Source organism: Gallinula chloropus, assembly GCF_964237585.1.
Source record: "Gallinula chloropus genome assembly, chromosome: 6".
NCBI lineage: Eukaryota > Metazoa > Chordata > Aves > Gruiformes > Rallidae > Gallinula > Gallinula chloropus.
The window spans coordinates 25007491-25031116 of NC_140091.1; the positions used below are offsets into that span (position 1 = coordinate 25007491).

Here is a 23626-nt window from a genome sequence, read left to right on the forward strand (position 1 = left end):
AGGGTTTGGGATTTTCCATGGAATAGATGAGAGAGATTTTGCAGAAGCAGGAGGAAAATTAATTTGGTTATGGTGAAGGGAAAAGGGCATCGCCACAGAGGTGTCTCAGGTGCAGCCCTTCCCATGACGTTATGGATGATCTGTATGCTCTCTGACTCCGGGGTGTCCGGTTTTGGACAGCAAAGCAGAAGTGTCCATGGCTCTCCTCACCAAAAATAAAATGTTTAAGGCATCGGAGACCAGAAGCCCACTTTTCATCCCAGCACGGCGTGAGTGTTGGGTGATGATGATGGGGAGATGCTTCCCTGGCGCTCAGAGAAAGTGTTTGGCCTTGGTTGCCAGGGCTCCGCTTTGCCACGGTAATGGTGCATTAACAAGAGCTTGATTTTCATTTAATAAATAATGGGAATTGTGCTCCAACAGAGCCAAGATTTTAAACAAGAGACTCCCGTAAACATTTTGTTCAGGAATCTGTGATAAACCAAAGACAGCATTAGCCGTACTCGGAGGGAGTGGGGACGCCAGACTTGGAACCTGTCCATCTGCTTCACCATTGAAACAAAACCACTTTATAACCACCACGGAGGAGAGGAAGCGATGCAGCTTGGCACATACACTTACACTACGTGTGGTGGAAATGTTTATTCTTTATTTCAGAAAGATTTAGTGGGTGTAGAGATAATAGACCGTAGCGCTCGCTTGCGTCTTGGGGAAGGAGGGGTGATGGTGTTTGGGTTTTAAGGGAGTCCAGTGTCGGCTCCCGGGGGGAATATTTTCGGTAATACCTATTGCAGTCTCAGGCACTTGGAAGGCGGGAGGAGATGGAGGAATGAAACGTGCTTTTCAGGAGAGGTGTTGTAAAGGCCCTGGGATTAGTTATCTCTGACAGGAGGAATTTTACAGACTCCAGCAGAGGCAGGGGCCTGGCCGTTTCTGTGTTGGCCCGATGGCTCCCCCAGACCCTGTGCTTCCCCTTGGGGCTGCTCTGCCACCCTCCCTGTGAGGAGAAGTGGGGGGGGCAGAGCCGTGGGGCTGCCTGGGGCTCACTGACCCCACAGACAACTCGCCTCCTCCCCACATGTGCCTCATACCCTTCCTGGGCCGGCTCCCCCAAGGGTCTTCTTCTGGCTCCTGCTCTCTCCCTGTCCACCTCATGTGCTGAGGCACCGTGTCACGGCTCGAGAAGCAGAAGAAGGATGTGAAATACAAGAGTCTGTGGGGTCAGCAGGCCACTGCGTGCCATGGTCCCTAATGTCCCTGTCTCTGTGTCCCCCTGCCTCCACAAACCACTGGTCCCTTTTTGGCTGCGCTCCTTCTCCTTAGAGCCACTCAAAATCCAACCTGAAAGACCCTGGATTGAGCTCGGGGGGGAGGGAGGGGGGGGGGGGAGAGTTCCTGCCAGAGTTTGAGACAGCTTGCGTCTAGACTCATGTGCAAGCAGGCGCGTGAAGGGATGACTAAGTGTCTGAAAGTTTGGACCTTAGGAGAGGAGTCCTTGGCTCCTTGTTTGTTGGATAAAGTTCCGCTCCCTATGAAGCCATGGAGATAACGGATATTTTTCTCCCTTTTTTTTTTTTCCCCTTTTTCAGAAAAGTGAAAAAAATATATATAGAGATAAGTCTTGGGCGAGAAAGCAGAAACCTTTGAAAAATTTTGGCAAATCAAGAAACAGAAAGAGTGTGTTGAGTGAAACATTTCATAGCGACAAAAATCAAAACATCTCACTTCGCCTTCAACCACTTTAAAACATTTTAATGGTTCGAAAGGAAATTTCAAAATGAAAAGTCATGTTTTGCTTAAAACACTGGAAAGTGTTTCATTAAAAAGGAGAAGAGTGGAAGCAAAACAATTGCCTTTTTTAAAATATTTTTTTTCCTTTTTTGTCCCACTCTTCCAATCAACCTGATGCCTCTTTCCCCAGCCTGCACCCAGGTCTGGAACCGGGGCTGGGTCCATCTTCCCTCGTGTTATGAGAAGCCTGGAGCTGGCAGCCCTCAAATCTGAGAAAAGGATGTGATGAGAGCATCCCCCACACAAATCTTCGTGTCACTGTGGCTACCTTCCGTTTATTCTTTTCTAAATCCAAATCCGCAAGCAAGCTGGGTCTTAGGGCCATGCCGGCTCACTGTACACGGGGGGTTCTTGGACGCTGGATGGTCTCAGGCCCCCGGGATGTCTAAAAGGGCCGGAGAAGCCGCCACACCGGGACACGTGTGCCTGAACAGCAGGCTTGGGGGCCGTGGGACCTCTGCTAGTGCGCGTGGGACCGTGGGGTGCGGGACGCCGTCCAGACAGATGCGCTTGGGAAGGCCCCGCTTGCGGGACCGGGAGGAGGAAGGAGAGACATGGCACCGTGAGGGGACGGCAGCGGCTGAGGTGAGAGGGAAGGAGCCCACGGGGGGGTTTCGGACGAGCGGGGACCCCTCTCCCGCCTCGCATACGGGCCCGACGCGGCAGCGTGAGGGGGCAGAGCCGGCTGGTCGGCGGCGAGAAGGCCCGGGGGCTGCCCGAGGGGCGGCGAGAAGGCTGCGGGGCACAGCTCTGCGGGGAGGCGGGCCAGGGCCCGAGCCGGGGCTGAGAGAGCAAACGCTAAGAGAGGCGCGAGAAGCCGGCCGGCCTGCCGGCGGGGGGGGGCGGGTAAATCCCCACAAGCCGAAGCCTCAACGGCCAACCCGCTCCAAGGCCGCCGCACCGCCCCTTCCCCCTCCACCCGGCGGCCGAGGCCGCTTTAAGGCGCGGGCGGGGCGCGGCCCCCGGCCCACCTCTGAACCCGGAGATTGACGGGCGGCCGCGGAGGAGGCGGGGCGGCCCGTGGGGGCCGGCCTTCCCGCTGCCGCCGCCAATGGGGCCTGGGGGGCGGGGAGGCGCCGCTGCCCCTTCCTCCCCCCGCCCCCCGGGCTCCTCCGTGCCAGTTTGAGGAGTCCGGAGCCGAACAAAAGCAGGCAGCGAGGGCCGGGAGCGGTGCGCGCAGGCCCGGCGGAGGGGGGGGCTCCGCTGCCGGCCGTGGAGCGGTGCGGGCCGCCAGCCAGCCCCGAGTCCGGCCCGAGGGTGGGGGAAAGTTTGGAGCCCTCCCCCGCAGCGCGGGGGCTCCGCCGCGCTCCGGCCCCGGCAGCCCCGGCGCTGCCATCGCGGGCGGCCGCCCCGCTCCGCCCCGCCGCGGCCGTTGCTACTGCTGCCGCCGCCGTTGCCGCCGCCTCCCCGGGCGCAGACCCTGCCCCGCCGGCCCGCCCGCTGCCTCCCCGGGCGCGGGGCTGAGCTGCCCTGCTTTTGGAGTCGCCGCCGTTTCCCCTCCCTTCCCCGGAACCCCCCCCTTCCCTCCCTCCCTCCTCCTCCTTCCCCCCTCCCTCCTCCCTCCCTCTCTCCCTCCTCCTCCTCCTCCTCCTCCTCCAGCAGCCAAAGGGATTTTTCCCCTCTTTCTTTTCTCTCTCTCTCTCGGTTTTTTTTTTTTTTTTGAAACATTTTTTCCTTCCTCCTCCTCTTCCTCTCCGCCGCGGAGCCGGGCGCCAGCGTGAAGGATAAATAAAAAGCGAAGAGGAAGAGGCTGGGGAGGAGGAGGAGGAGGGGGGGGGAGAGGAAAGAAGAAGAAGAAAGCGAGCAAGAAAAGAAAGCGAGGAGCCAGGCGGCCAGCCCAGCCGCGCCGCTCCCGGCAACCAGGGCAGGAGGAGGCGGCGGCGGAGCGGGGGCCGGGGGCCGGCGATGGATGACCAGCCGCGGCTGATGCACACGCACAGCGGGGTGGGGATGCCGGGGCACCCGGGCCTGTCCCAGCACATGCAGGATGGACCAGGCGGGGCGGAGGGGGAGGCAGGCAGGAAGCAGGACATCGGAGACATCTTACAGCAGATCATGACCATCACGGACCAGAGTTTGGACGAAGCGCAGGCCAGGTGAGAGCGGCGGCCCGTCCCCGGGCGGCGGAGGGTGGACGGGGTGGGGGGGGGGGGGGAGTTGGGGAGGGGGCAGGTGCCGAGGAAGTTTCCCCCGCGTCCCGGCCCGGCCTTTGTTGTCCGGCGGGGGCAGCGCGCCCGGCCGCGGGGCACATCGCGGGGAATGGGGGGGGGTGTCCCTGCTGCCGGGAGATCCGGGACGTGGGAAGGGGAAAAGGAAAAAAGGGAGACGGCTTAATCCCCTCCTTCCCCTCCTTCCCCACTTGGTGTTTGTTTCGGGGGTCGCAGCGCCCGCAGCACCCCCCTTTCCATCCCGCCTCCCCCCGGCCCCTTCCCCATCGGAGCTCTCGGGCTCGGCCGGGCGGGCGGCCTGGCTTCTCCCTGCCTTTTTTTGGCGGGGGGGGAGGGGGGAAATGTGTGTTAACTCCGGAGGGAGAGGGTTGTTGGAGCGGGGGGACGACGACGACCCTGCTTTAGGCTTCCCCGAAAGAGGCACAAAGTGCTGCTCCATTTGTTTTTTTTGAAGGGGCGTTAGTAATGTTCTTCTTTAGGGCCCTGTGGTGGTGTTAATTTTGAGGCCGAGGTTTTGTGCTTGGGGGACGCACGTGGAAGTTTTTAATACTCCCTTCCCCCCTCCCTTAATTGCAGAGGTGTTTAAAAAAGGGGGGAAAAAATAAAGGCTGTAAGAGGCAGTAACCAAATTGCCCCCAGCTTCAAGGAGCACGACCTCGCGCACACCTTCAAAGTCACTGGCAAAAGTTAAGGTGTGTGTGGGGGGAATAAATCCCCAAATTGAAGGCATGGTTGAAGGAACAATAAAAATTAAAAAAAAACAAAGTTGCCCTGAATTGCCTGGAGTACACTTGAGATTTCTTGTGGGCTGCCAGAGCTGCGAGGTGTGGTGGTGGCCTTTCCCTGGCATTCATGCCCCGAGCCGGAGCAGATTGCTAGAATACAGTATTCCTGGAAAAATGCACCGCACAGCCCCAAAACTCACTTAATAACAACTTCCAGAGGGATAAAAGTACCTCCCCACACACACCCCCCCAAACCTCAGCTTACATTATCCTCACCTTCTTGTTTCGCATAAAGCTCCTGCTTGCCGAAAAGGCTTGCTGCTGGGCTGATCCTATTAATTCTCTTATGTTCTTGCAGGGGCAGAGTAGCTGTTAGGAGGTGCAAATCATGCACTTTCTCCCTGGCCAGACCTGGGGCAGTGAGGGGAATCTTCCTTCGGAAAGTTGCAGGAATTGTGCTTGTTCCTGCCTGGGTAATTTAGTGTAGTTAATCAAATCAATAAAACCAAAGCAGAACAGAGCTAGGAGAAGGCTTTATGGGTTTGCTTTGCTGGACTGTTTCAGCTGCTTCCTCACAGTGCTTTTCTTAATAATATTATTATTACTACTATTATAATTTTTAATTCTGAAGTACCAAACACACTGTATTTATCAGTGATCTTTGGCTTTGTGTTTCTTCTGTCCATCCCACTATTGCGTGCTTGTTTCGCTGCCTCTTTTTTTCCTTTTATTTTCCTCTCTTTTTTTTTTTTTGTTTTGTTTTAAAATGAAGTTTTGGGGAAGATGCAAAGTGTCAGCGTTATTTGTAAGAGGGCCCCTCCAGCATATGTACGTGATTTGTGTATACCCAAATGTCTGCACCCATCTGGGCGTGCTGATAAGGGGACTCTGTGGTTCTGCGAGGGTATATACCTTTGAGAGACTTCATCAGATATATAAATCTTTTTAACATGTTGTGGGTGGTGGGGTAAGTAGTGTGAATGTTTGCCAGATGTTCACATCGTCTTTGCGTGTAATTTCGGTTGGTAAACAGAAATCCTGTAACCGGCGCCTGATAGCAACAGCCCTTCTATATGACTAAACCCTTGGCTAAATGATCCTATGGCTTAAGAGAAAATACCAAATCATGCTCTTTCTTTGCCTCGGCAGGCGCACGGTGAGTTTCAAAACCAGCCGATTTAAAACCGTCTGCCCTCTCCCCCCCCAACTCTTTTCTTTCCCCCAAAGCCCACAGGAGAACAGGCAGCTCTGAAATAACAGCAGCCGAAAAGAAAGGCGCTGAATAGCACGCCCTCCCCTTCCCAGAAGCAGCCGGCTGTGTTCTTGAAATCTGTTTACTGTCCCAAATGTAAAGAATTAAATTTTAACACCTGCAAATAAGCTGGATGTAAGTAGCACGGAGGTAGAGGAGCGGGGTTCTCTCTGCGTGCGTGTGCCTCCAAATTGAGCGCTGAAATCCCCCTGAACTGACAGCTTTTAAGCAGAGGATGTTTCTAGCACTGGGGCAAGGAGGGCTTTATTTCCCCTCTGCCTTGCAGGATGAACCTGATAAAGCTCCGTGGCTGGGTTTAATATTGGAGGTGGGGGGACAGAGCGAGCCGGTGGAATAAGGCAGTTGAACCGAACTTGGCTCCCAAAAGCTGCTGGCTTCAGCTCGGTGCATCGCCTGGCTCGCGCCGGGGGTGGGAGCTGCTCGGTGGCAAAGGCGATTTTCAAGCCATTCCTAAATTGGCGTAATTCATCTCTGCTGCGTTGGGTAGGTGGCTGTTCTGCAGCATCGCCACTCAAGTCCTGACAGGGATGGTGGCCGGGCTGGGGGGGGCTCAACCGTGTGTGTCGTGTCCCCCCCATACCTCCGGCACGCACATGCCAGGCAGTGTGAATTTGGAAAGTTGTTCCTCCTGGTGACATCCAAACTTCACCCTCCCCTCTTTTCTCTTTTTCTCCAGGAAACACGCTTTAAACTGCCACAGGATGAAGCCAGCCCTTTTTAATGTCTTGTGTGAAATCAAAGAAAAAACAGGTAGGAAATCAGTGCTGTTGGCTCTGCATCATTTTTCTTTTTGCTGTTTGAGGGTTTTAGTCCACCACGTTTAGGGGTCCCACCCCCCCTCATCCCTACGTAGCAGTATTTAAGTGGGGAGAAATAACTCGCTGTTATTTAATGCTTCTGGCAGTGGACTTGCATGATGTGGTTTGTGTCTGGAAGGGAAAATATCATGGTTTAATTTCTATTGTATAGACTCTTTTTATTTATTGCTTTTTCTGGGGAGAAGAGGGGGGAAAAAAAAATCAAAACCCCTTGCAATTTCGCTCTTGCTCTGGTTTCTTCTTCAAGACACGGCGCTGTGTTAAAATAATAATCTCAATACAGAGTGGGGGACAAAACCCAGCACAACGAAATGGTGCAGCTCTACTACTAGTGCTGTTCAAATACATAGAAAGGTTTCCTTTATTATTATTTTTTTTTTTTAAAGAAAGGGTTAAAATGCTCTTGTCTGCCAATCATCCTGGCTAGCTCACATAAGAGCGAGTTGTCAGTTGCCTTTAGTGAAAGCAATATATTAGATTGTTAGTTACTTTAGGGTACTGTTGTTTTATGGCATGGGGTGTTCTCAGGCTTCTAAAGAAGCTAATGGCATGAGAGCGTTGGTTCTGCCGTTTCCCACTTTCCAGACCTCCTACCATGTACTAACACACTTATAACACATCCCAGGGGGGCATTTAAATTTTAAAAGCAACAATTAAAAAATAGCAGTCATCAATCAAGGGTGATCTTAAACAACAGATGCTCAGGGAAGGACATTTAGTAACATGCACCACTTATTTATTTATTTGTCGGAATCCCTCCTTTTCTCTTTTTTTGATTAAGAAAACGGGTGGGGGGGGGAGTGATGGACATTTGGCATGGAGGGGGGGGCTGTGTGTATGTGTGTTTCATCTCTGCTGTTGGCTTTCTGAGCCGACCAGCGGCAATCCGTGGGCTTTTTCATGCTGATCCAGCTGCCTTGCTTTAGCACGCTGCGAAGTACTTGACTTCTTCTCTCTTCCCGCCCCCCCCCTCCCTTTTTACAACAAGGACTGTAACAGTCAATAATTCATATCTAAACCATATAAGCAAGGGCATGACATGAATGAAAGTGACAATAAATATGATTGCACACCCAGTTGATATACATTGATAGTTACACATAAAAGGGGAACAGCTTTTGGAAACCTGAATCTGGCTCTTATTTTTTTCTTTCCTTAAATACACACACACACATATATAAACCTCCTAGCGTGAGCAGCTGATTGAAAATACAATTACTTGACTCTTGCAATATATATAAAATGACTAAGGGGGCCCTTTGTTAAAGGTTGTTTGTGCAGCGCGTAGCCCAGACAAAGCACCTACCGATGGCATTTGGCTCTCTGAAGCCCTCGCGGCTGCGTGGCCGGGTCTGACCTTCCTGAGGAGCCCTTCCTTGTGGGATTCCCGTAATATCAAGCTGTGGGTTTGGTATGGGAACCTCTGTAGCATTCGTATGATGCGAGGTGAGGCAGTCTGCCTAGAGATAAATTTTTATGGGTGGTTTTATAGTCTTTCCCTTCATGCCACCCCAAAAAAAAAAAAAAAAGCAGCCACCAAGTTCCTTTCCTTCCCCTCTCTTTCTACGTTTATTTTGTGTGAACCAAAGAAAACATTCATCTGCCTTTTTCTCTGTATGTATTTGATGCCGTTGTCTGTACAGGAGTACTTTTTGGCAGGATAACTGATTAATCCCCGCTCGGCTTTGCTATCAGTGCAGTCCCGAAGTTAGGGGATGGGGAATCTTCTGGGGCCAAACCTGGTGGGAAATGCAGGGATCTGTGGGGATGCCAAGGTGTCCTGGGGAGGGATGAGGAGCTGCGTGTACCCATAGTCTCTGGGTGAGATAATTCCTGTCTGCAAAGGGAATTCAAGAGACCTCGCATGGGATGAAGCGTGCCGCTGGAAATAAAGGATATTCAGGTGTGGGTCGGGGCTGTCAGACTCTTATTTTTAATTTTATTTGTTGCTGTTGTGCCTGGTTCACTTGGCTACAGGGCCGCTGTACGGAGGCCTCCGAGCAGGTCGAATTGATATGGCTTTTGGGATGGCTTTTATCTCCCCTCGTCTAGCTTTACAGTGAATTATTTTACTTCGCAAATTCTAAGACAACCTCCTCTCTCCCCCGTCTGCATCCCCCAAAGATGTGCTTTGTAAGGAAGCGAAGGGCCAGATGGTTTTGGTTTGTTTATTTTATTTTTTTCTAATTATTGCTTTGCGGGCCTGATGCTAGGAGGAAGTTAGCAGTGTGATTTCTTTTCTGGGGCTGAGGGTACCGCCTGCTTCTGTTTGCTCACTCCTTCCTTGTGGGCAGCGGCGTGAAAGTTGAGCCAACTTCTCTCTCTCTTCCCACTTTCCAGTTAGCTTCCCATTTTTTTTTTTGTTGGTCTTTTTTTTTTTACATGTGTTGCCTTTTGAAATCCTGGTGATTGTTTGTGGTCACTGGTGGGTGTTGGAAAGTGCATGCGTACATCGTTCCCCCCCCGGCGTTATGATGTGCAGAAATGTGCGTTCAGTTATCCCACTGCCTGATTTAAGTGACTCCAGAGCCTTACGGAGACTTTACCACCGTCTCTCGCAACATTACGGCTAATATTTCATAGTGTTAACGTTGTCTCCAGCAAACCCAAAGTGTCCATAAAGTTCTTGGGGGGAAAAAGAGGTCGTCTGTGTTGGCCGAAGAGTTCCCTTTTGCACTCGGGCTCTTTGGTTGTTTTAAAGCCTTTATAAATGCTTTTAAAAATAATAATAAGAGCTTGGTGGGTTGCCTTTTTGTCTGCGACCTGGAGGTAACTGCTTTTGGGGTGATGTCTATCTAAAAGTAAGAAAAGTTGAGGTTTGGTCCGAGTGGGAGTGTGTGTGTGTGTGGAGTGTGGGGGGGAAACTGCTTCTTAAATTCCTGTAGAAGTTGTCGGTGTTCATTTGGTGTGTTTTCACTTGCTGTTGGCCGCTTTGTTGTGAGGGAAGGGGCAGGACTGCCTTCAAATGGCTGGCTGGCTTTTTGGAATAATAATTATGGAAATGGGAGGCATTGTTGTCCTAAATACAATTGATTCCTCCGTCAATAGGGGTTGAAATCGGAAATCACGTTGCTGATTTTATAAAAAGTTTGAAGGCAGGGTTAGGGGCTGTGTCTTTATGGCTGGGGTTTTTTTTTTCCCCCCTTCTCTTGCTTTTTTCCTCTCTTGGTATGTTTTTTTTTTTTAAGCTGTTCTCTGCATGAGCAGAATAGCTAAGCAGAAGAATCAGGCAAGGCTTACGCAGACGTGGGGTCCTTGGATGGCAAACTGGAAAATATCTGCTGTCAAAACGCAGCAGCATCTATTTCAGCTGTGAGCCTTTCCCAACTCCCATCTCGTTCGGCAGGGAGAGACTGAGCGCAGGATATATGACCATTTAATCTGATTCCTCCTCCTTAAGAGCTTTTCCCATCCTTTCACTTTCTCCACTCTTTTGGGGGAGGTGAGGCCATCGGGCAAATTCTACTTCTTAAAAAGACCCTGACTTTGTGTTTGAAACCTCCAGATTTTTATTTTCTTAATGCCCCCCCCCCTCGCCTGTCGGTGTTGAAGGTATTCAGGTTTAAAAGAAAATATACATACCACCAACGGGGGGGGGTGGGGGGGCAGGATTTAAGAAGTGGAATATTTATAGACAGCACTGATTAGCCGTGCAATTGTTGTTGAATAATGGGTTTATTTTTTTTTTTAATTTTAGAACATAATAGCTATATAAGGTGCCTCTTAGCTACCTTTCCCTGTGCATTATCTTCACCAAACTTAACTCAAATCAGTTCTTTGGAGGAGGTAGGATTTTTTTCCCCTTCTTTTCTTCCTTAACACCCCTTTGTTCTCTCCAGCTCTGTGTTCAATTAACACCCCCATTGCAGAACTGTAGTCTTTTTTTTTTTAATGTCTGTTACTGTATTTCACTTCTGACACCTCTCTTATTATTCTTGCCTGCTATTTCTCTTTAATATAGCAATTATGATATGGGGTTTCTTTCTTTCTTATTCCCTCCTTTCTCTCTTCCCACCACCCCCCTCACCCCCCCCCAACTCAAGCCCCATCATGAGCAGCATGAGGAGAAGGGGGGTAGCTGCAGTGTGCACAGTGCTTGTGGTTTTGGGGCTCTGGGGACACCTCTAAGTGGGGTAGACTGGCAAGTCCGAGGCCCCTCGGATGAAGTTTTTCACAGGGTGGGATGAGCACCTTGCTTTCCTTCCCCACCCTCCTGCTGTGCACCCCAGCCCTTCTCTGAGGTTTCAAACCCTGCTATCCTCCTTATCCCGCATTCCCAGGAGGCTTTCCAAGGTGCAGGGGAGAGTTAAATACCCCGATTTGAATTTTGTAATGAAAGTGCTGGTGCTCCAGCCCCAGAGCATCGGGGTCCCCACTCTGGTCCCGGCAGGTTCCAGCTCTCGCCTGGCTACTCCCCCTCCTGCTCTTCAATGGGAAGGAAGTCTTTACTTTGATATTTATGATTATTATTGTTATTGGGGTTTTTTCTCCACTCTGGTTGAGAGGCTTAGGAGGTAGAAATGATGCTTCTCTCTCCCAGCCGCATCGGCTCCTCACAGGAGCAGGGTCTGCCACATCCCTGCTGTGGCTGCCCTGGGGATAAGCAAAATATTTTGGCAGAGCGGGGCATCCAGGCAGCCCTGCCTGAGGAAACCTCTCTGCAGCTCACAATTGCTTCAGGAAACCTGATGTCTTCAAGGGAAAGGAGGGAAGGGAATGCTCAAGGGGCTGGAAGAAAAGGATGGTTTGGGAGGGAAGGGAGTGTGTGGGAGACTTCGGTGGAAGGCTCTAGTACCGGAGAGGAGTGGCCATCTCTGGGGACTGACTGGGAGGGGATGGAAACCAGTCACCCTGATGGGAAGGGGGGGACATGTCCAATAGCTCCTTGTGGCTGGAAGGAGCATGGTTTTCAGTGTTGCACCTGTGTTGCTGTAGCGTGTCCTTTTTCTTCGTTTTCATCTTCCAGCATAGCACTGTCCATCGGGATCTGCTGGGGATGGGTGGCTTTGAAGGACCCTGCTTGCAGGGAGATTTTTCTTTTTCCATTTTAATTTTATATTTTCTTCCCCTCCCCTGGTAGCATGTGGTTGGAGCTCTTTGAACGGAGCAGGCTTAATTAGTTTAATCAAAATTGGCCTTCTGCAATCCTCTAGGGGAGGAGGTGGGAAGCACAGGGCTGCCAGCGGGCTCTTCCTCCCACCTCCTCCCCCCTGGTCCTGCGACAAAGCGGAGAAACCAGACCCAGCTCCGGCATGACATTACTGCTCTTGAGGGCACCCCACAATTTGGGGAGTACGACAGCAAACCTGTTCTCTTTAGTTTCAGGGCTTGTCTTTTTTGGGTGCTCGAGCAAACTTGGCGATGCTTGGAGAGGTCCAGGAAGATGGTCTTGAGGGGGAGGAATGTGCTGGGTCCCATTGCTCTCTATCCCATCTGTTTTCTCCTGGGGGATAGATAAGCTCATCCTTCTGCCCCAGATCCTGTGTTCCCAAGTCTTCCAGCCTTTGCATGCACTGGCTGCACCTGGTAGCAGGTTTTGGGTGGCAGTGGCCATGGGTTATGTGTGTCTGGGGAAGGAGGGTACTGGGAAGGTGCCATGCGGACAGCCAGCTCCTTGGATGCTGCCTACTCACTGCACTGGGCATGGTGCAGGGGAAAGAGTCTTGGTGCTCAGTTAGTGCATGTTGGAAAAATACCTCTCTTAACCCAGGCTGTATGTAAATAAGAACTACCCAGAGCATCCTCTTACATGGCGATGGAGAAGACCTCCCAGCATGTTCATGGGTCTCCTCACGCTGTCTCCCCTCACCTCCAAATGGTTTTGGCAGCAAAGTGGTGTGGGTGAGTCCGGGGAAAGAGATGTTGTTATTGGGCTTTGTAACTCCAAACGAGAAACTCCGAAGATCTTTCAGGCCTAAATTTCTCCGGGGAAAAAAATGGTTCAAGTTCCCTTATTTGAGACCTGCGAAGGGATTTCCCCTTCAAAGTGCTGACTGTCTGTGAGCAGAGCTTTTCTAAATGATCTCAAATGTTAGATTTATTCCTGTTAGCAGGCTGTGTGCCGGCCCTGCAACTGAGGGCAGTGGCTGTAAACAAAACGCAGAGAAACTCGGAGACAATTTCATCATGGCTTTTTTTTTTTCCCCCGTCGCAAGGAAATTACTGCATGCAGCAATTCTTTAGGGGAGCAGGGTGGTGGTTTAAATGTAAATGGTTTTGTTTGCAGTGAGATACACGAGGCTGTGCTGCTGTTGGCACTTCTGCTGAATCAGAGCTGAGGGTTTTGGTGGGGAGAAGGGAGGAATATGGGATTCTTTCTCTGTCTTCGGTTCAGCATCTCATTTCCCAGTTCTTCCTTCAATTCAAGAGCTGCTGCCTTCTCTGCTAATGAAGCTCTGCAAAGGATTTTGTGATCCCTTGGAAATGTGCTGTTAAGCATTTTACTAGTATTTTTTTCCTTCCTGCACTTAGAGTTGGGGTGCTTTGGGAGGCAAGAGAGCCTAGGAGGGTGGCTTGCAGCCGGTGCAAAATACCGGGTACCCAGTGGGAGCAGGGGATAAGTTTGCATCTGCAGATGTGGTATTTTCTTTCTTTCCACATTTAAAAAAAAAATAAATTGTTATTCCTCCATTGCATTCCTGGGGCAGTGAGTTTCACTCTGCTGGTGACACGTGCTTTGCTTTGGGGGCTGCAGTGGGGAAGGTGCAAAATACCTCTGCCGGCCTCAGCCCCTCTGGGCCGGATCTTTGGGTTTTTGGGTGCTGGGCAGGGAGAAGTGATGTAGTGATGTTCCCTTGCACCACAGGGATGTGGGCTGTACAGCACCTAGCATGGGAGGACGTGGTGCTGGGCTGGGGTTTGGGAGGAGGTAATGTGATTTACAGCAATGGATCTGGTTAATAATCTCCAGCAGCTTCTGTATACTCAGGGGCTGGTTGTATTCCCAGCCAGGTGTTTGCAGACCGGATCAATATGGCCCTATTTGCATGGGGCTGTCCATAATCTAATCAACCAACCTCAATCTGCCTCCTTTGCTTTCCCCAAACATCGTTTTCACCCAGCAATGATCCCAGTCTGGTTGGACTGACAAATGTTCCCTGCGGTGGCAGAAGATGCTTGTGCCAGCCTGGGGTCATGCGTGGCACCCCAATGCTGCCAGCGGGTACCGAGGCTGTGCCTTCCATCAGAGCTTGGGCTCTGGGAGCATCCCTACCTTGTGGGTGCTGTGTGGTGCTTTGCAGGCCCTCAGCTCCCTAGCATCCCCCGGAGGTATCGACATCAGGGGTTTTCCATTAAATCCCTCCTCACCTTTGGGGAGCATCTGCTGGGAACCCCATTTAAAATCAAAAATGATGTTTTTGTGGGCTGAGCAGTCAGCGGCTTCTGCTAAGAACTGTCTTGGAGGTGTTGCGTCCCCCGGCGACTTAAATAATCTGAGGTGGCGGGCGGTATAGGGATGAATTACCGAAAGCCGTGGCCTGAGGAGGCTGTGGGCTGAATACATTAAAGCGTGGTGTTGTCAGGCCGGCTGCAGGGCTGGGGAGGCACTTGCCTGATGCTTTCTCCCAGCACTGGGGGATTGGTTGGGCTGGAATTACTGGTTTGCAACTGTGTCGATGTGAAATAAAAAGAAAACCAAACCCAAAAAGCACCAAAGAATTAAATCTCTTGGCCTTGTGCTCCAGCCCTGCCCCTGTGTGTGTGTGTGTGTCTATGTGTGTGTGTATTTAAAGCTGGAACAGAAAGCTGCTTTTCCTGGCTCCTTTTCCTTGTGGCAAAGGGGAACCAGCAGCCGATGGAGGGGACTGCTGCGGGGAAGCCGCCTCGCTGGGCTGCCGTGCCTGCCCAGGAGCGGTGTGCTGTTGCTGCTTCTCAGCGTTTTGGGGAGGTCGCCAGCGTGGATAATAGAAATCCCCTCTGACACCTTGAGCGAGCAGCATGTTGTCACCATCCTCTCCCTGCCCAGCCTTTTATTTATAGGAGAAGCTGTACCCAAAATAGCTTTTTTGCTTGGCCTGAGCTGATGGGCTCTTTCCTACTCTTACCCCCCACCTTTTTTTTTTTATAAATACACTGATAAATTGAAAACCCTTGGAACAGGCAGTGCTGTGAGGAGCCCCGCTAATCTAAAATGATAACTTTGCCATTTTACTTCAACCTTGGTGAAAAACGAGCGGAGCTGCCTTTGCAAGTGGGATCAGCCTGTCTTAACGGCGGCAGCTGGATTTTTGTTCCTTACCTGAGTGGAAGCCCAGCAACTCGGCTCCTCATTTCCACGTCCCATTTTTGGTTTCGCAGGCAGCATTTTGTAACGCCGCGTTTGGCCTGGCCTGGCTGCTCTGCCTGCCCTCGTTATCAGAAGAGGAAAATCAAGTTTCTCTCCTGGCTGGATAACATTTTCAAATTCCTGAGTGATGTTGATTAGCAAAATTAGCAGTGGCAGGTTACCCAGCAAAAATACCCTTCCAGTTGCAAAGTGTTCGTCGCTGGTCGCCGCTCCTTTCCCAACGGTCCCGATCCCGGATATGTCTCTGCAGTGCAGGGATTATATTTTTTTCCTCTTAATTCAGCATGACTATTTCCTTTTGACATTTGATATTTACAAGGCTGGAGCCAAAATGAAAGCGAATCTGCCCGTAACTCCCTGAAATGTGCCTTTCTAATTTCAACATTAATGTTTCAAAACCCAAGCTGCTGGTGGGTGTACGCTTGCTTGTTTACACACAGCTTGCTTTTTTTTTTTCTTCCTCCTTCCTTTCCCAGTGCAGCGATTCTCTGGTGAAACACTGAGTGGTACATAACCTGGAGCCTCAGGATTCATCAGTCTCCAGCTTTAAGCTTTGCGTTTGGCTTTTAAGTCTCTAAATGCCAGTGGTTGCAAGTGCTTTAACTTAGTCTTTTTGATTGTTTTGGGCAGGGGTCTTTATATGCTAAATTATTTGCAACAAGGTGATTAATTTGCAGTAATAAGATTATTTATAAGATTACTGCAAATCTAAATGAAAGGCAAAGTTCACAGGGCAGGAGAAAGGAGTTGGAAGGAGTCACGGCTGTCGATCCTGACTCTGTAGCACCAGGCGCAGCCGTCCCCAGTATGTGTTGTGTGGAAGCATGTGCTTTCCAGAAGGGCGTTTGCTCTCATGTAAGAAAGTTGGAGGCAGTGGGATGTGCTCCACCACGCTGGCTGATGACCCTTGCTTTATGAGGAGCCACCTCTTCGTTTCTGAGCCAGATTTGTTAAGCTTCAGGCTGCCACGTTGTGCTGTGCCTGATGAGAGTGGGCAGCCTGCTGCGGCCCTGCTCCTGGTGCAGTTGCTTGTCGGGAGGGGTGGGGAGCAGGTGGCAGGAATGGTGTTTTCGGCGAATGTATTATTCTGGAAAAACCCTGGCTGTTAGATCTGGTCGGCAGATGTGAAGTGTCGATGGGTGTCGGTGGTAGGAAAGGGGAGTTGCGATACACCTCGCTGAATGGAGAAAAACCCGTGGAGCGATTCCCTGATTTACGTCTGCAGCGATGTGAAATGAAGCCGTCTGAAGCGCCTTGCTCAGCAAGCTCTTAGCAGGCTGCTGCTTCCTCCCTACCTCATGCGGGATTTTCCAAAAAGGCTGTTTCTCAGCTCTGTTGCTGGGGGGACAGAGGTGTCTGGGGGGGGCACACAGAGCCCCTTAAATGTATCCAGAAGAGTTGAAGTGTGAGACATGGGAATGGCGGAACAAGCAGAACCTGCTTGCTCTGAAGCCCCAGTGCAATTCTGTCCCCAGGTGGCTGAAAAGGTCATTTAGCGCAATAACTAACGTTTAATTTATCTCCTTTCCCTCCCCCCCGCCCCTCAAATAGTCAAATTAGCCTCCTTCCTCTGCTCCGTGAGCTTCAGGGGGAGGCATCCCAAGAAGGATTATCGGTAGGACCGCCTGGGCCCGGGCTGCTCCTCTCCCGAAGGTCCCCGGTTGCTATTTGCACATCCCGGGGTCTGGCCGTGGCTGGCATTTCCCCTGTTGGGTGGAATTTACTTTCCGCCCGACGTGGGCATTGGGTAACATTTGCGCACCTGGGCTGCTTAAGCTGCAGAGGGGCTGGGGGGATGTGGCAGAGAAGGTCAGGGGTCTCTGCTTTCCTTACAGGCAGGAGGGAACGTGGAGAGCGACTGATGGGCAATGCATCCTCTGCCTGGGCAGCAAGTGGGGGTGGAAATGATGTTACATAGTGTGCTGGTAACCTGTACAGCCATATATTGATGTTGTGTAGCATACTGGAAACCTGTACAATCATCTAACGATGTAGCGTGCTGGTAACCTATACAGCCGTCTAATGCTTTCATGTAGTGTGCTGGTAACCAGTACAACTATCTGCACCCTGTTCTGAGATCAGGTGGATGCGGGGTTAGCCCGGGCAGCAGAGAGCTTGGGCTGTGTTCACTTTCCTCTTGGGGCAGCGGGTGCTTGGTGGTGGTTTTATTGCTGCAAAGGGTGTTGTGTTTCCATCCAGACAGGTTTGTGGTGTGTGCCCAGGAGGTGTGCAGCCTGGAGTGGGATTTCTCCTTAGAAATAGCTCTTCTGCATCTAAGTCTAGGAGGCTGTGCGGCCCTGTCCTGTGGGTTCTTGGGGGTAGGATCACGCATGCAGCAGCACAGTGGCATGGCTGAAGGTTTAGGGAGACTGTTCCAAGGGCAAACAGGGATCACTTACTGTGGAAAACCCCACAAGCAATATGGAAGGAAATAAGACAGTGAAAGGTGATGGTAGGGGCAGTGTCCGAACTTCTGGTGCTTTTGGGGCAGGTGGTGAAGTCCAGACGGGTGGAAGGACCAATTTTTGTTGTCCTTTTTCTGCCATGTTTGGTTAGGCAGTGCAAACGACCTTTGGCAAAGGCAGTGTGCCTGGCTGGCTGTATGCCTGAGGGGCTAACAGCCAGGGGCCAGGGCAGAAGGTGAGTGCTGGGAGGGCTGTGATGGCACGGTGCTTCCAGCCCCAATGCCGGCTCAGGAGCTGCACCGTGCCTGTCCCGTGTGCTGAGGCGTGCGGCTGTGGGCGAGGGCGGTGGATGGACCTGCTTCATCCTATGTAGGCTGCGATTGAGAAAGGGGCTGCGCAATTAGGAGAGGTCCCTGCAGTTCCTGTTTGGAGGTAGGTCCGTTTGGATATTTTTAAGCTCCTTTTTAGTCAAAAGGCTGTCTGGTGATGAAGAGGGAATGCTACTCAGGCAGTGGGTCTTTATTCGTGCCCTAGCCCCTCTTCCTCTGGACTGTTTTTGCTTTTTCTGTGTTTTGTTTCACCCTTCAGGGATGCCGGGTCTGCTACCTCAGAGGTGGGCCAGCTCCTGTCAGCACCCCTGAGCAGTGATGCTCTCCTTCCTCTAGAGGCCCTTCCCAAGGATCTCCTCAGCCTCTTGTCTGTAGTCAGCAGCCTGATGCCTCCCTCCTGCCACATCTCCCCTCCGCAAGCCCTGGTATCTGAGCCTTGCCAGCAGTTGCACTCTCAGAGGGGAGCTGGTCTCTGCAGCTCTGGGGCTCGGTGAGGAGCACAGAGGAGACCTAAATGAAGAACAAATGAGAACCATGCAGGGACAAATGGGAATCAGATTTAGGAAGCAGATGAGACAACCCCTTGGAAGGGGCAGGGGAGTCTGTTTGTTTTAATCAGTCTCCTTGTGTTTCAAGCAATAATAAGACAGATTTGTTTTCTTTTACCTTCTTTGTGCCCCCTCTCCCCTGCTCTGTTCCTCTTACTCTCTGTTCTCGAAACAGCCCTGGGTCCAACAGCCCCAGCTTCCACCTTCTGCAAAAAGGATTATTGGCTGATCCAGCTGAGAGCTCGTCCAGTTTTTCCCTCCTTCTGTCTGGTTCTCCATGTTGGGAGCTTGTCGCCTTGAGCCAGGTTGCCTTGTCTGGGCTGGTGGGGATGGGTCCCTCCCACTGGCAGAGGAGCTTTTTTTGACTTTTCTGGAGCAAGCGTTGAAATAAACTCCTCCAAACAGGCCAAGGTTTTCGCTGTGGAGTCGATTTGCCCTGGCACGCTCTGCTGTGTGCTTCAGAGGTCTGGCCATACTTGGAGGAGATCAGAGTTTCTCTGTCAGAGGTCTTGGGCAGCACGTGTGAGATGTGTGAGTTAGGTCCTAGTGTGCGCTCCTCTGGGATGTGGTGGTGGCTGATGGCTGCAAGGGAGGACCCTGCCTTCCCAGCCTCTACGGACCAGCTGTCTCCCTGCAGAAGAGTGCTTCCTTCCCTCTCCTCTTCCTTTTCTCCCTGGTCATTGTCCTGGTGCGCAGCTGGAAGACCTTGGGAAATCTGAAGCTGTATGTAGCTGTGGGTCAGTGAAGCTGAGCCTTGGATCCCTTCTGCTTCCAAGAGTCCTGGTGGTGAGAAATCCTCTTCCCAAGCAGAGAGGCCAGCCCAGAGCTAGGATAAGCTGTTCCCCTGATCATCTTTGCATCTTTCTGTCTTCTGTACAGAGTACCACACAAGTGATGATGTTTCTCCCACCTTGAAAGGCAGCATATACCCTGTGTTATGCGGTGTGCCTGGCTGAGAAGGTCTCACAAGTGCCTTCTGTGGGTGGGCTGCTGCAGCACGCAGGGCTGTATGGTGGTGTCCTGAGCAGAGCTTTGTCATGCAGAAGTGTTTTTCTCTTTGCTGGTGTCTAGCAGGGAGACAAGGGATCTGGGGTCACCTTTGATAATGTTCTTGTGGATTACTTTCAGGTGCCCTCATAGGTTTTGTAACCCCCTTAAACTCTGTCTTGAACCCTTGGATGTCCAACTGCTCGTGCCTCAGGCAGAGACTTGCACAGTTGGAGAGCCAGAGCTGTGTTCTTGGCTGGTCCGTGGGGCTGTGAGTCCTCTGCTGTGTTCAGTGGGTGTTGCTAGGGCAGCGTGGAGGGGTGGTTTGTCCTGGGCACCCATCACCTCCAGCGCTCAGCAGGACTCCTGTGAATGCTGTGGGATTGCGTGTACAGTTGGATCCTTTTCCCGTGTGGCTTGGCACATCTTGAGTGTAGGCCTCACCAGGAATCCTCGATGGCTGGGTCTGATCCCAGCATGGGCATCGTGGCTCATTGGCAAGAGCCATTCGGGAGAAGGTTTGTGGTGGCTTTGCTGCCTGGGAAGAATGAATTTAATTATCGTTTGCAGGAAGGACTACCACAGGGCTTTCCAGTTGCAAACTGGTTTGACTTCCCTCTGAAAAGCGGATAGAAGGAAGGGAGCCAAGTGTGCCCTGTGGTGGATTTTCCAGGTCCTCAAGGTCTGCACGAGGGAAATTGCTTCCCTTGCAGCATAGGGTGAGCCTCCTCCCTGGTTCAGCACAGCAGAAATCGTGGTTGTATGCCTTTACCCCAGTACCTAACATGGCTGCAGGCAGTCATCTCCCCCTGCTTGTGGAGGCGGCTGCCTGGAGAACTGGGGGAGCACACGGGTGCTTCGATGCCCTGGCTGCACCCCAAATGTCCCCTCCCTGTGCTGCATTTCATCTTCCAGAGAGGCCTGTGCGTAAGATACTTCTTGCTGCTGCCAGCAAGCATCCCTCTCGCCCTGCCACAGTGGGGCTTTTTAAAAAAATTGTATTTTATTAGGAAATTCCCATTTGGTTGCTTCAAAAAGCAAGCCCTTGCGGTTGGCCCCTGGCCCGCCGCTAACAGATTTGTTTGAGAAAAGGCTGCGTTGGCATCCTGCTTTATTGAACATGCCTCCTGGGAAGGCGGTTTGAATATCCTTCTGTCTCCTCGGAGCAGAGAGCTCTCAGGACTGCCTGCCACCATGGGGATGGGGAATGCTCTTCTCTCTCCCTTTCCCTCCCACCCCTTCCCCTTGTTCAAGCCTCCCTTTTTTTTTCCCCCTCTCAGAAGAGAGAGAGCACTATGCACGGTGCGTCCCGCTCCATGCGGCTTTTCTCTTTCCCCACGGAGTTCATCCAAAGTTCGTATCCAGACGATGAACAAAGTAGCTCAGACCTTTTCCTGACTCCTCACCCTTTGTCCTCATCACTTAGTGACAGACAGGAATCAAATGCCACAGACAGGCTGACGGGACAGGGCTGTGTGAAAGTCCTTGGAGAGGAGGAGTACTGAGTAGATGGGGGCGCTCATATTTAAACCCTTCTCCCCCTCCCTGGGTGAGGAGCAGAGCTGCTTTTACTTAGTATGAAGGGCAGAGGGGAGGTGCAGCGTTATTTTTATTTTTGGCAGAAACCAGATAAACTTTTCACGACAATAGACGTAGGGAAGGAGGACCGGATGGAGTTAGCCTCAGTGTTTAGCACTGGGTGTGCCTCCCCTTGGGAGCAGGGGAAGGAAGGGGCTATGGGCCCTTAGGGATCGGAGGGATGGAGGCTGCTGGTTTGCCTGTGTTGCCTCTTGGTCCTTTGTGCAGCTAGCTTCAGGGCTCCCCACCCTGGGTGGTGAGTGGTACCCTGCTGTGTGGCAGGGCAGGGGGCTTGGGGGGGGGGGGGGGACAGCCCATGTAGGCAGGTTCAGCTGGGCAGTGCAGCTGCCTGGGTTGGACTTCCGGCTGCTACCGAAAGCTGGGACTGGATTGTTTCTTGAGCTGGCATTTGGGGTGCTCAGGAGCCTTGATTCAGGCTGGCAGGAAGGGAAAGGAGCAATTTAGCCTGTTTGTTCGTTAGCACTTGCCTAACTCATTCAGCTGTCAGAACTGGGATGATACCTGATGGGTATTTATCCCTCTTCCAGATGTCTTCTCACCATTCACCTTCTTTCGATTTTTTTAATGAAAAATAATGATACCTGGAACATCTGGAAGTCTCGGAAAAGGAAAGAATGGCAGCACCTTGAGACAGTGATTTTGTGGGGCTTTTATGGAAGCTGGGTTGGCTCTAGCAGTGAGTTTGGCAGAGGTTGGAGGATAAGGACCTCAGGCCCCCGGGGAGAAGAGATCTCTGTGAAATTTATGGTGACCCTTTGCTCACGGCTGCTCTCCAAGAGGTCCTGTGATCCTTCAGAGATGTGCTGGGCCAAGGCTTTGCTTCAGTCCCGGATCTTCTTGAGACTGAAAGCCTCCTGTCTGTCTCTGCAAAGCAAGGACCTTTCCTCTGGCCTCCAAAGGAGATCCTCCTGGTGCAGATGAGTGCGAGCTCCAGGGATGTGGTGCTGGTCAGGGCCGAGGGCTTCTCCTGCTTTGGGCCACCCTGTTGGTGGGGAAATGTGGCTGTCCCTGGTGAGGACCAGCTCGGTGCCCGGCAGTTGAGGTTTGGGCATGTGAGTGGGCAGGGAGGGGAGACACTGCTGACTGCAGAGGGCTTGCAAAGGAGCATTTCCACATGGTCCTTAAATCCTGAGAAGCACTCTGGAAACTGTGGGTGAGAGGAGAAGCTCTTGGGTTCAGTCTGTGCTGACTGTTCTCCGAAGCCCACTGCTGGGACTGCTCGCAGGGTCATCTCAGAGGCAGGAAGGGGCTGGGGAGGTCCAGGTTTTGCCCTCTTTTGTTTGCTGATTTTGCAGAGCTTGCTGAGCTGGGCCCTGGCCAGCTCATCTGACTCACAGGAATCATCTCACGAGCCTCCTACACCCTCCATTACCTGATCTGAGTGCTTCCTGGCGTGTCGGCTCTCGCTGCCATGCCATCGCGGAGCAGCGGCCGTGAAGGGAGCTGTGCATTTGTGTGGCTTGTGTCCAGTGCAGCCTGTGGAGCCAGAAGGGACTGGAGCCTGGCTCTCCCTTGTCACCCTTTGCTGTGCATGCTCCCTTTGCTAGCGACCGTCTTTCCTGACCCCACAGATGGTCTGTAAAAGTCTGCACAGAGACGCTCTCTCAGTGCAAGAGGCAAAGCAAACATCTCCTTGCTTGTTAAGAGGAACAAGTTTGGTGGCTTTGGTTTTTCCCTGTCTCCTGGACTGTGCTGCAGTAGTATTGGGTGCTGTGGAGGTAGTTTGGGGGGGTGCGCTCTCCTCTCACTGGGTTGCTGTTGGGCTGTGCTGTTTCTCTTCGTCAATGCACTGTGTCAGACCTGGAGGAGGATTGTGATGGTGCGGAAGACCTTTTACTGTCCACAGGCCCCTTGCAGCAGTTTATCTCTGGTAAATGCAGTGGGTCAGCAGGAGGTGACCAGAGTCAAGACAAAGCTCCTTGTGCTGATACTGTGAACTCCGAGGTCCCTGTTGAGCAAAGGCGGGTGCTGGACACACTTGGAAATCCCCTGCCTTGCCAGCTGGGAAGCCTCCTGGAGTTGCTGGCTGGCCTGTTGGGCTGTGAATTTTTCTTCGCGTGCGGCTTTACCTCCTCACCCCTGTGGGGAAGCAGGTGGGGTGTGTTCCCATCCCAGCCTCCGAGCCCTGCGAGGTGCTTGCCTTGGCAAAGGGCTGCTCTTGCATCAGGCTGGGCTGCGCCCAGTGAGCGTTGCGGGGGGAGTTGCCCGTGCTTGTAGCATCACTCAAATAGTTCAGTATTGTGGTTCCTCTGGAGGCTTGAGGGGTGTCTATGTGTTTGTGGTTTGTGTCTATCAGCCACACGTGAACTTCTCTCCTGTAGGTCCTGGTGACTTTGAAGATTGGGGGTTTTGGTGGCTTTCTTCTAGCTTGTGGCTCTCAAGCCACATGTGATACTGTGTGAGCTGTTTGCATCTTGTATCAAGCTCAGGAGGATGGGAAGATGTTGGTTTGGTGTACCACCAGGGACTGGCAGCCCCAGTGAGCTGTGGAGCAAACCTCTCTGATGGACCGGATACCCGTGCACAGCCCAGGGAGCTGTTGGTGGGCTCTGAGCAGTGTCAGGGTGAGTCCTTGTTGTGTGGCAGGGAGATGTTGAGGTGTCTCTCCTGCCTCGTCCCCACAGAGAGGACAGTGGGTGCACCAGTTGCTGGCCCTTGGTGCAGCCTGTTGCTAAAAGGGAGGAGATGTCCTGATA

General features: G+C 52.2%; 1 protein-coding gene across 3 annotated transcripts in view; it reads left to right on the forward strand.

Moving 5' to 3' along the window:
* Positions 1-3537: 3537 nt before the first annotated feature.
* PBX1 (PBX homeobox 1) overlaps positions 3538-23626 on the forward strand; it is a 130385-nt gene continuing 110296 nt past the window's right edge. For all 3 annotated transcript variants that reach the window (XM_084266155.1, XM_084266157.1, XM_084266156.1), the window contains exons 1-2: positions 3538-3887; positions 6634-6707. In XM_084266155.1, the coding sequence (XP_084122281.1) occupies positions 3697-3887; positions 6634-6707 (265 nt within the window). In that variant the 5' untranslated portion in view covers positions 3538-3696. The remainder of the gene's footprint in view (positions 3888-6633; positions 6708-23626) is intronic.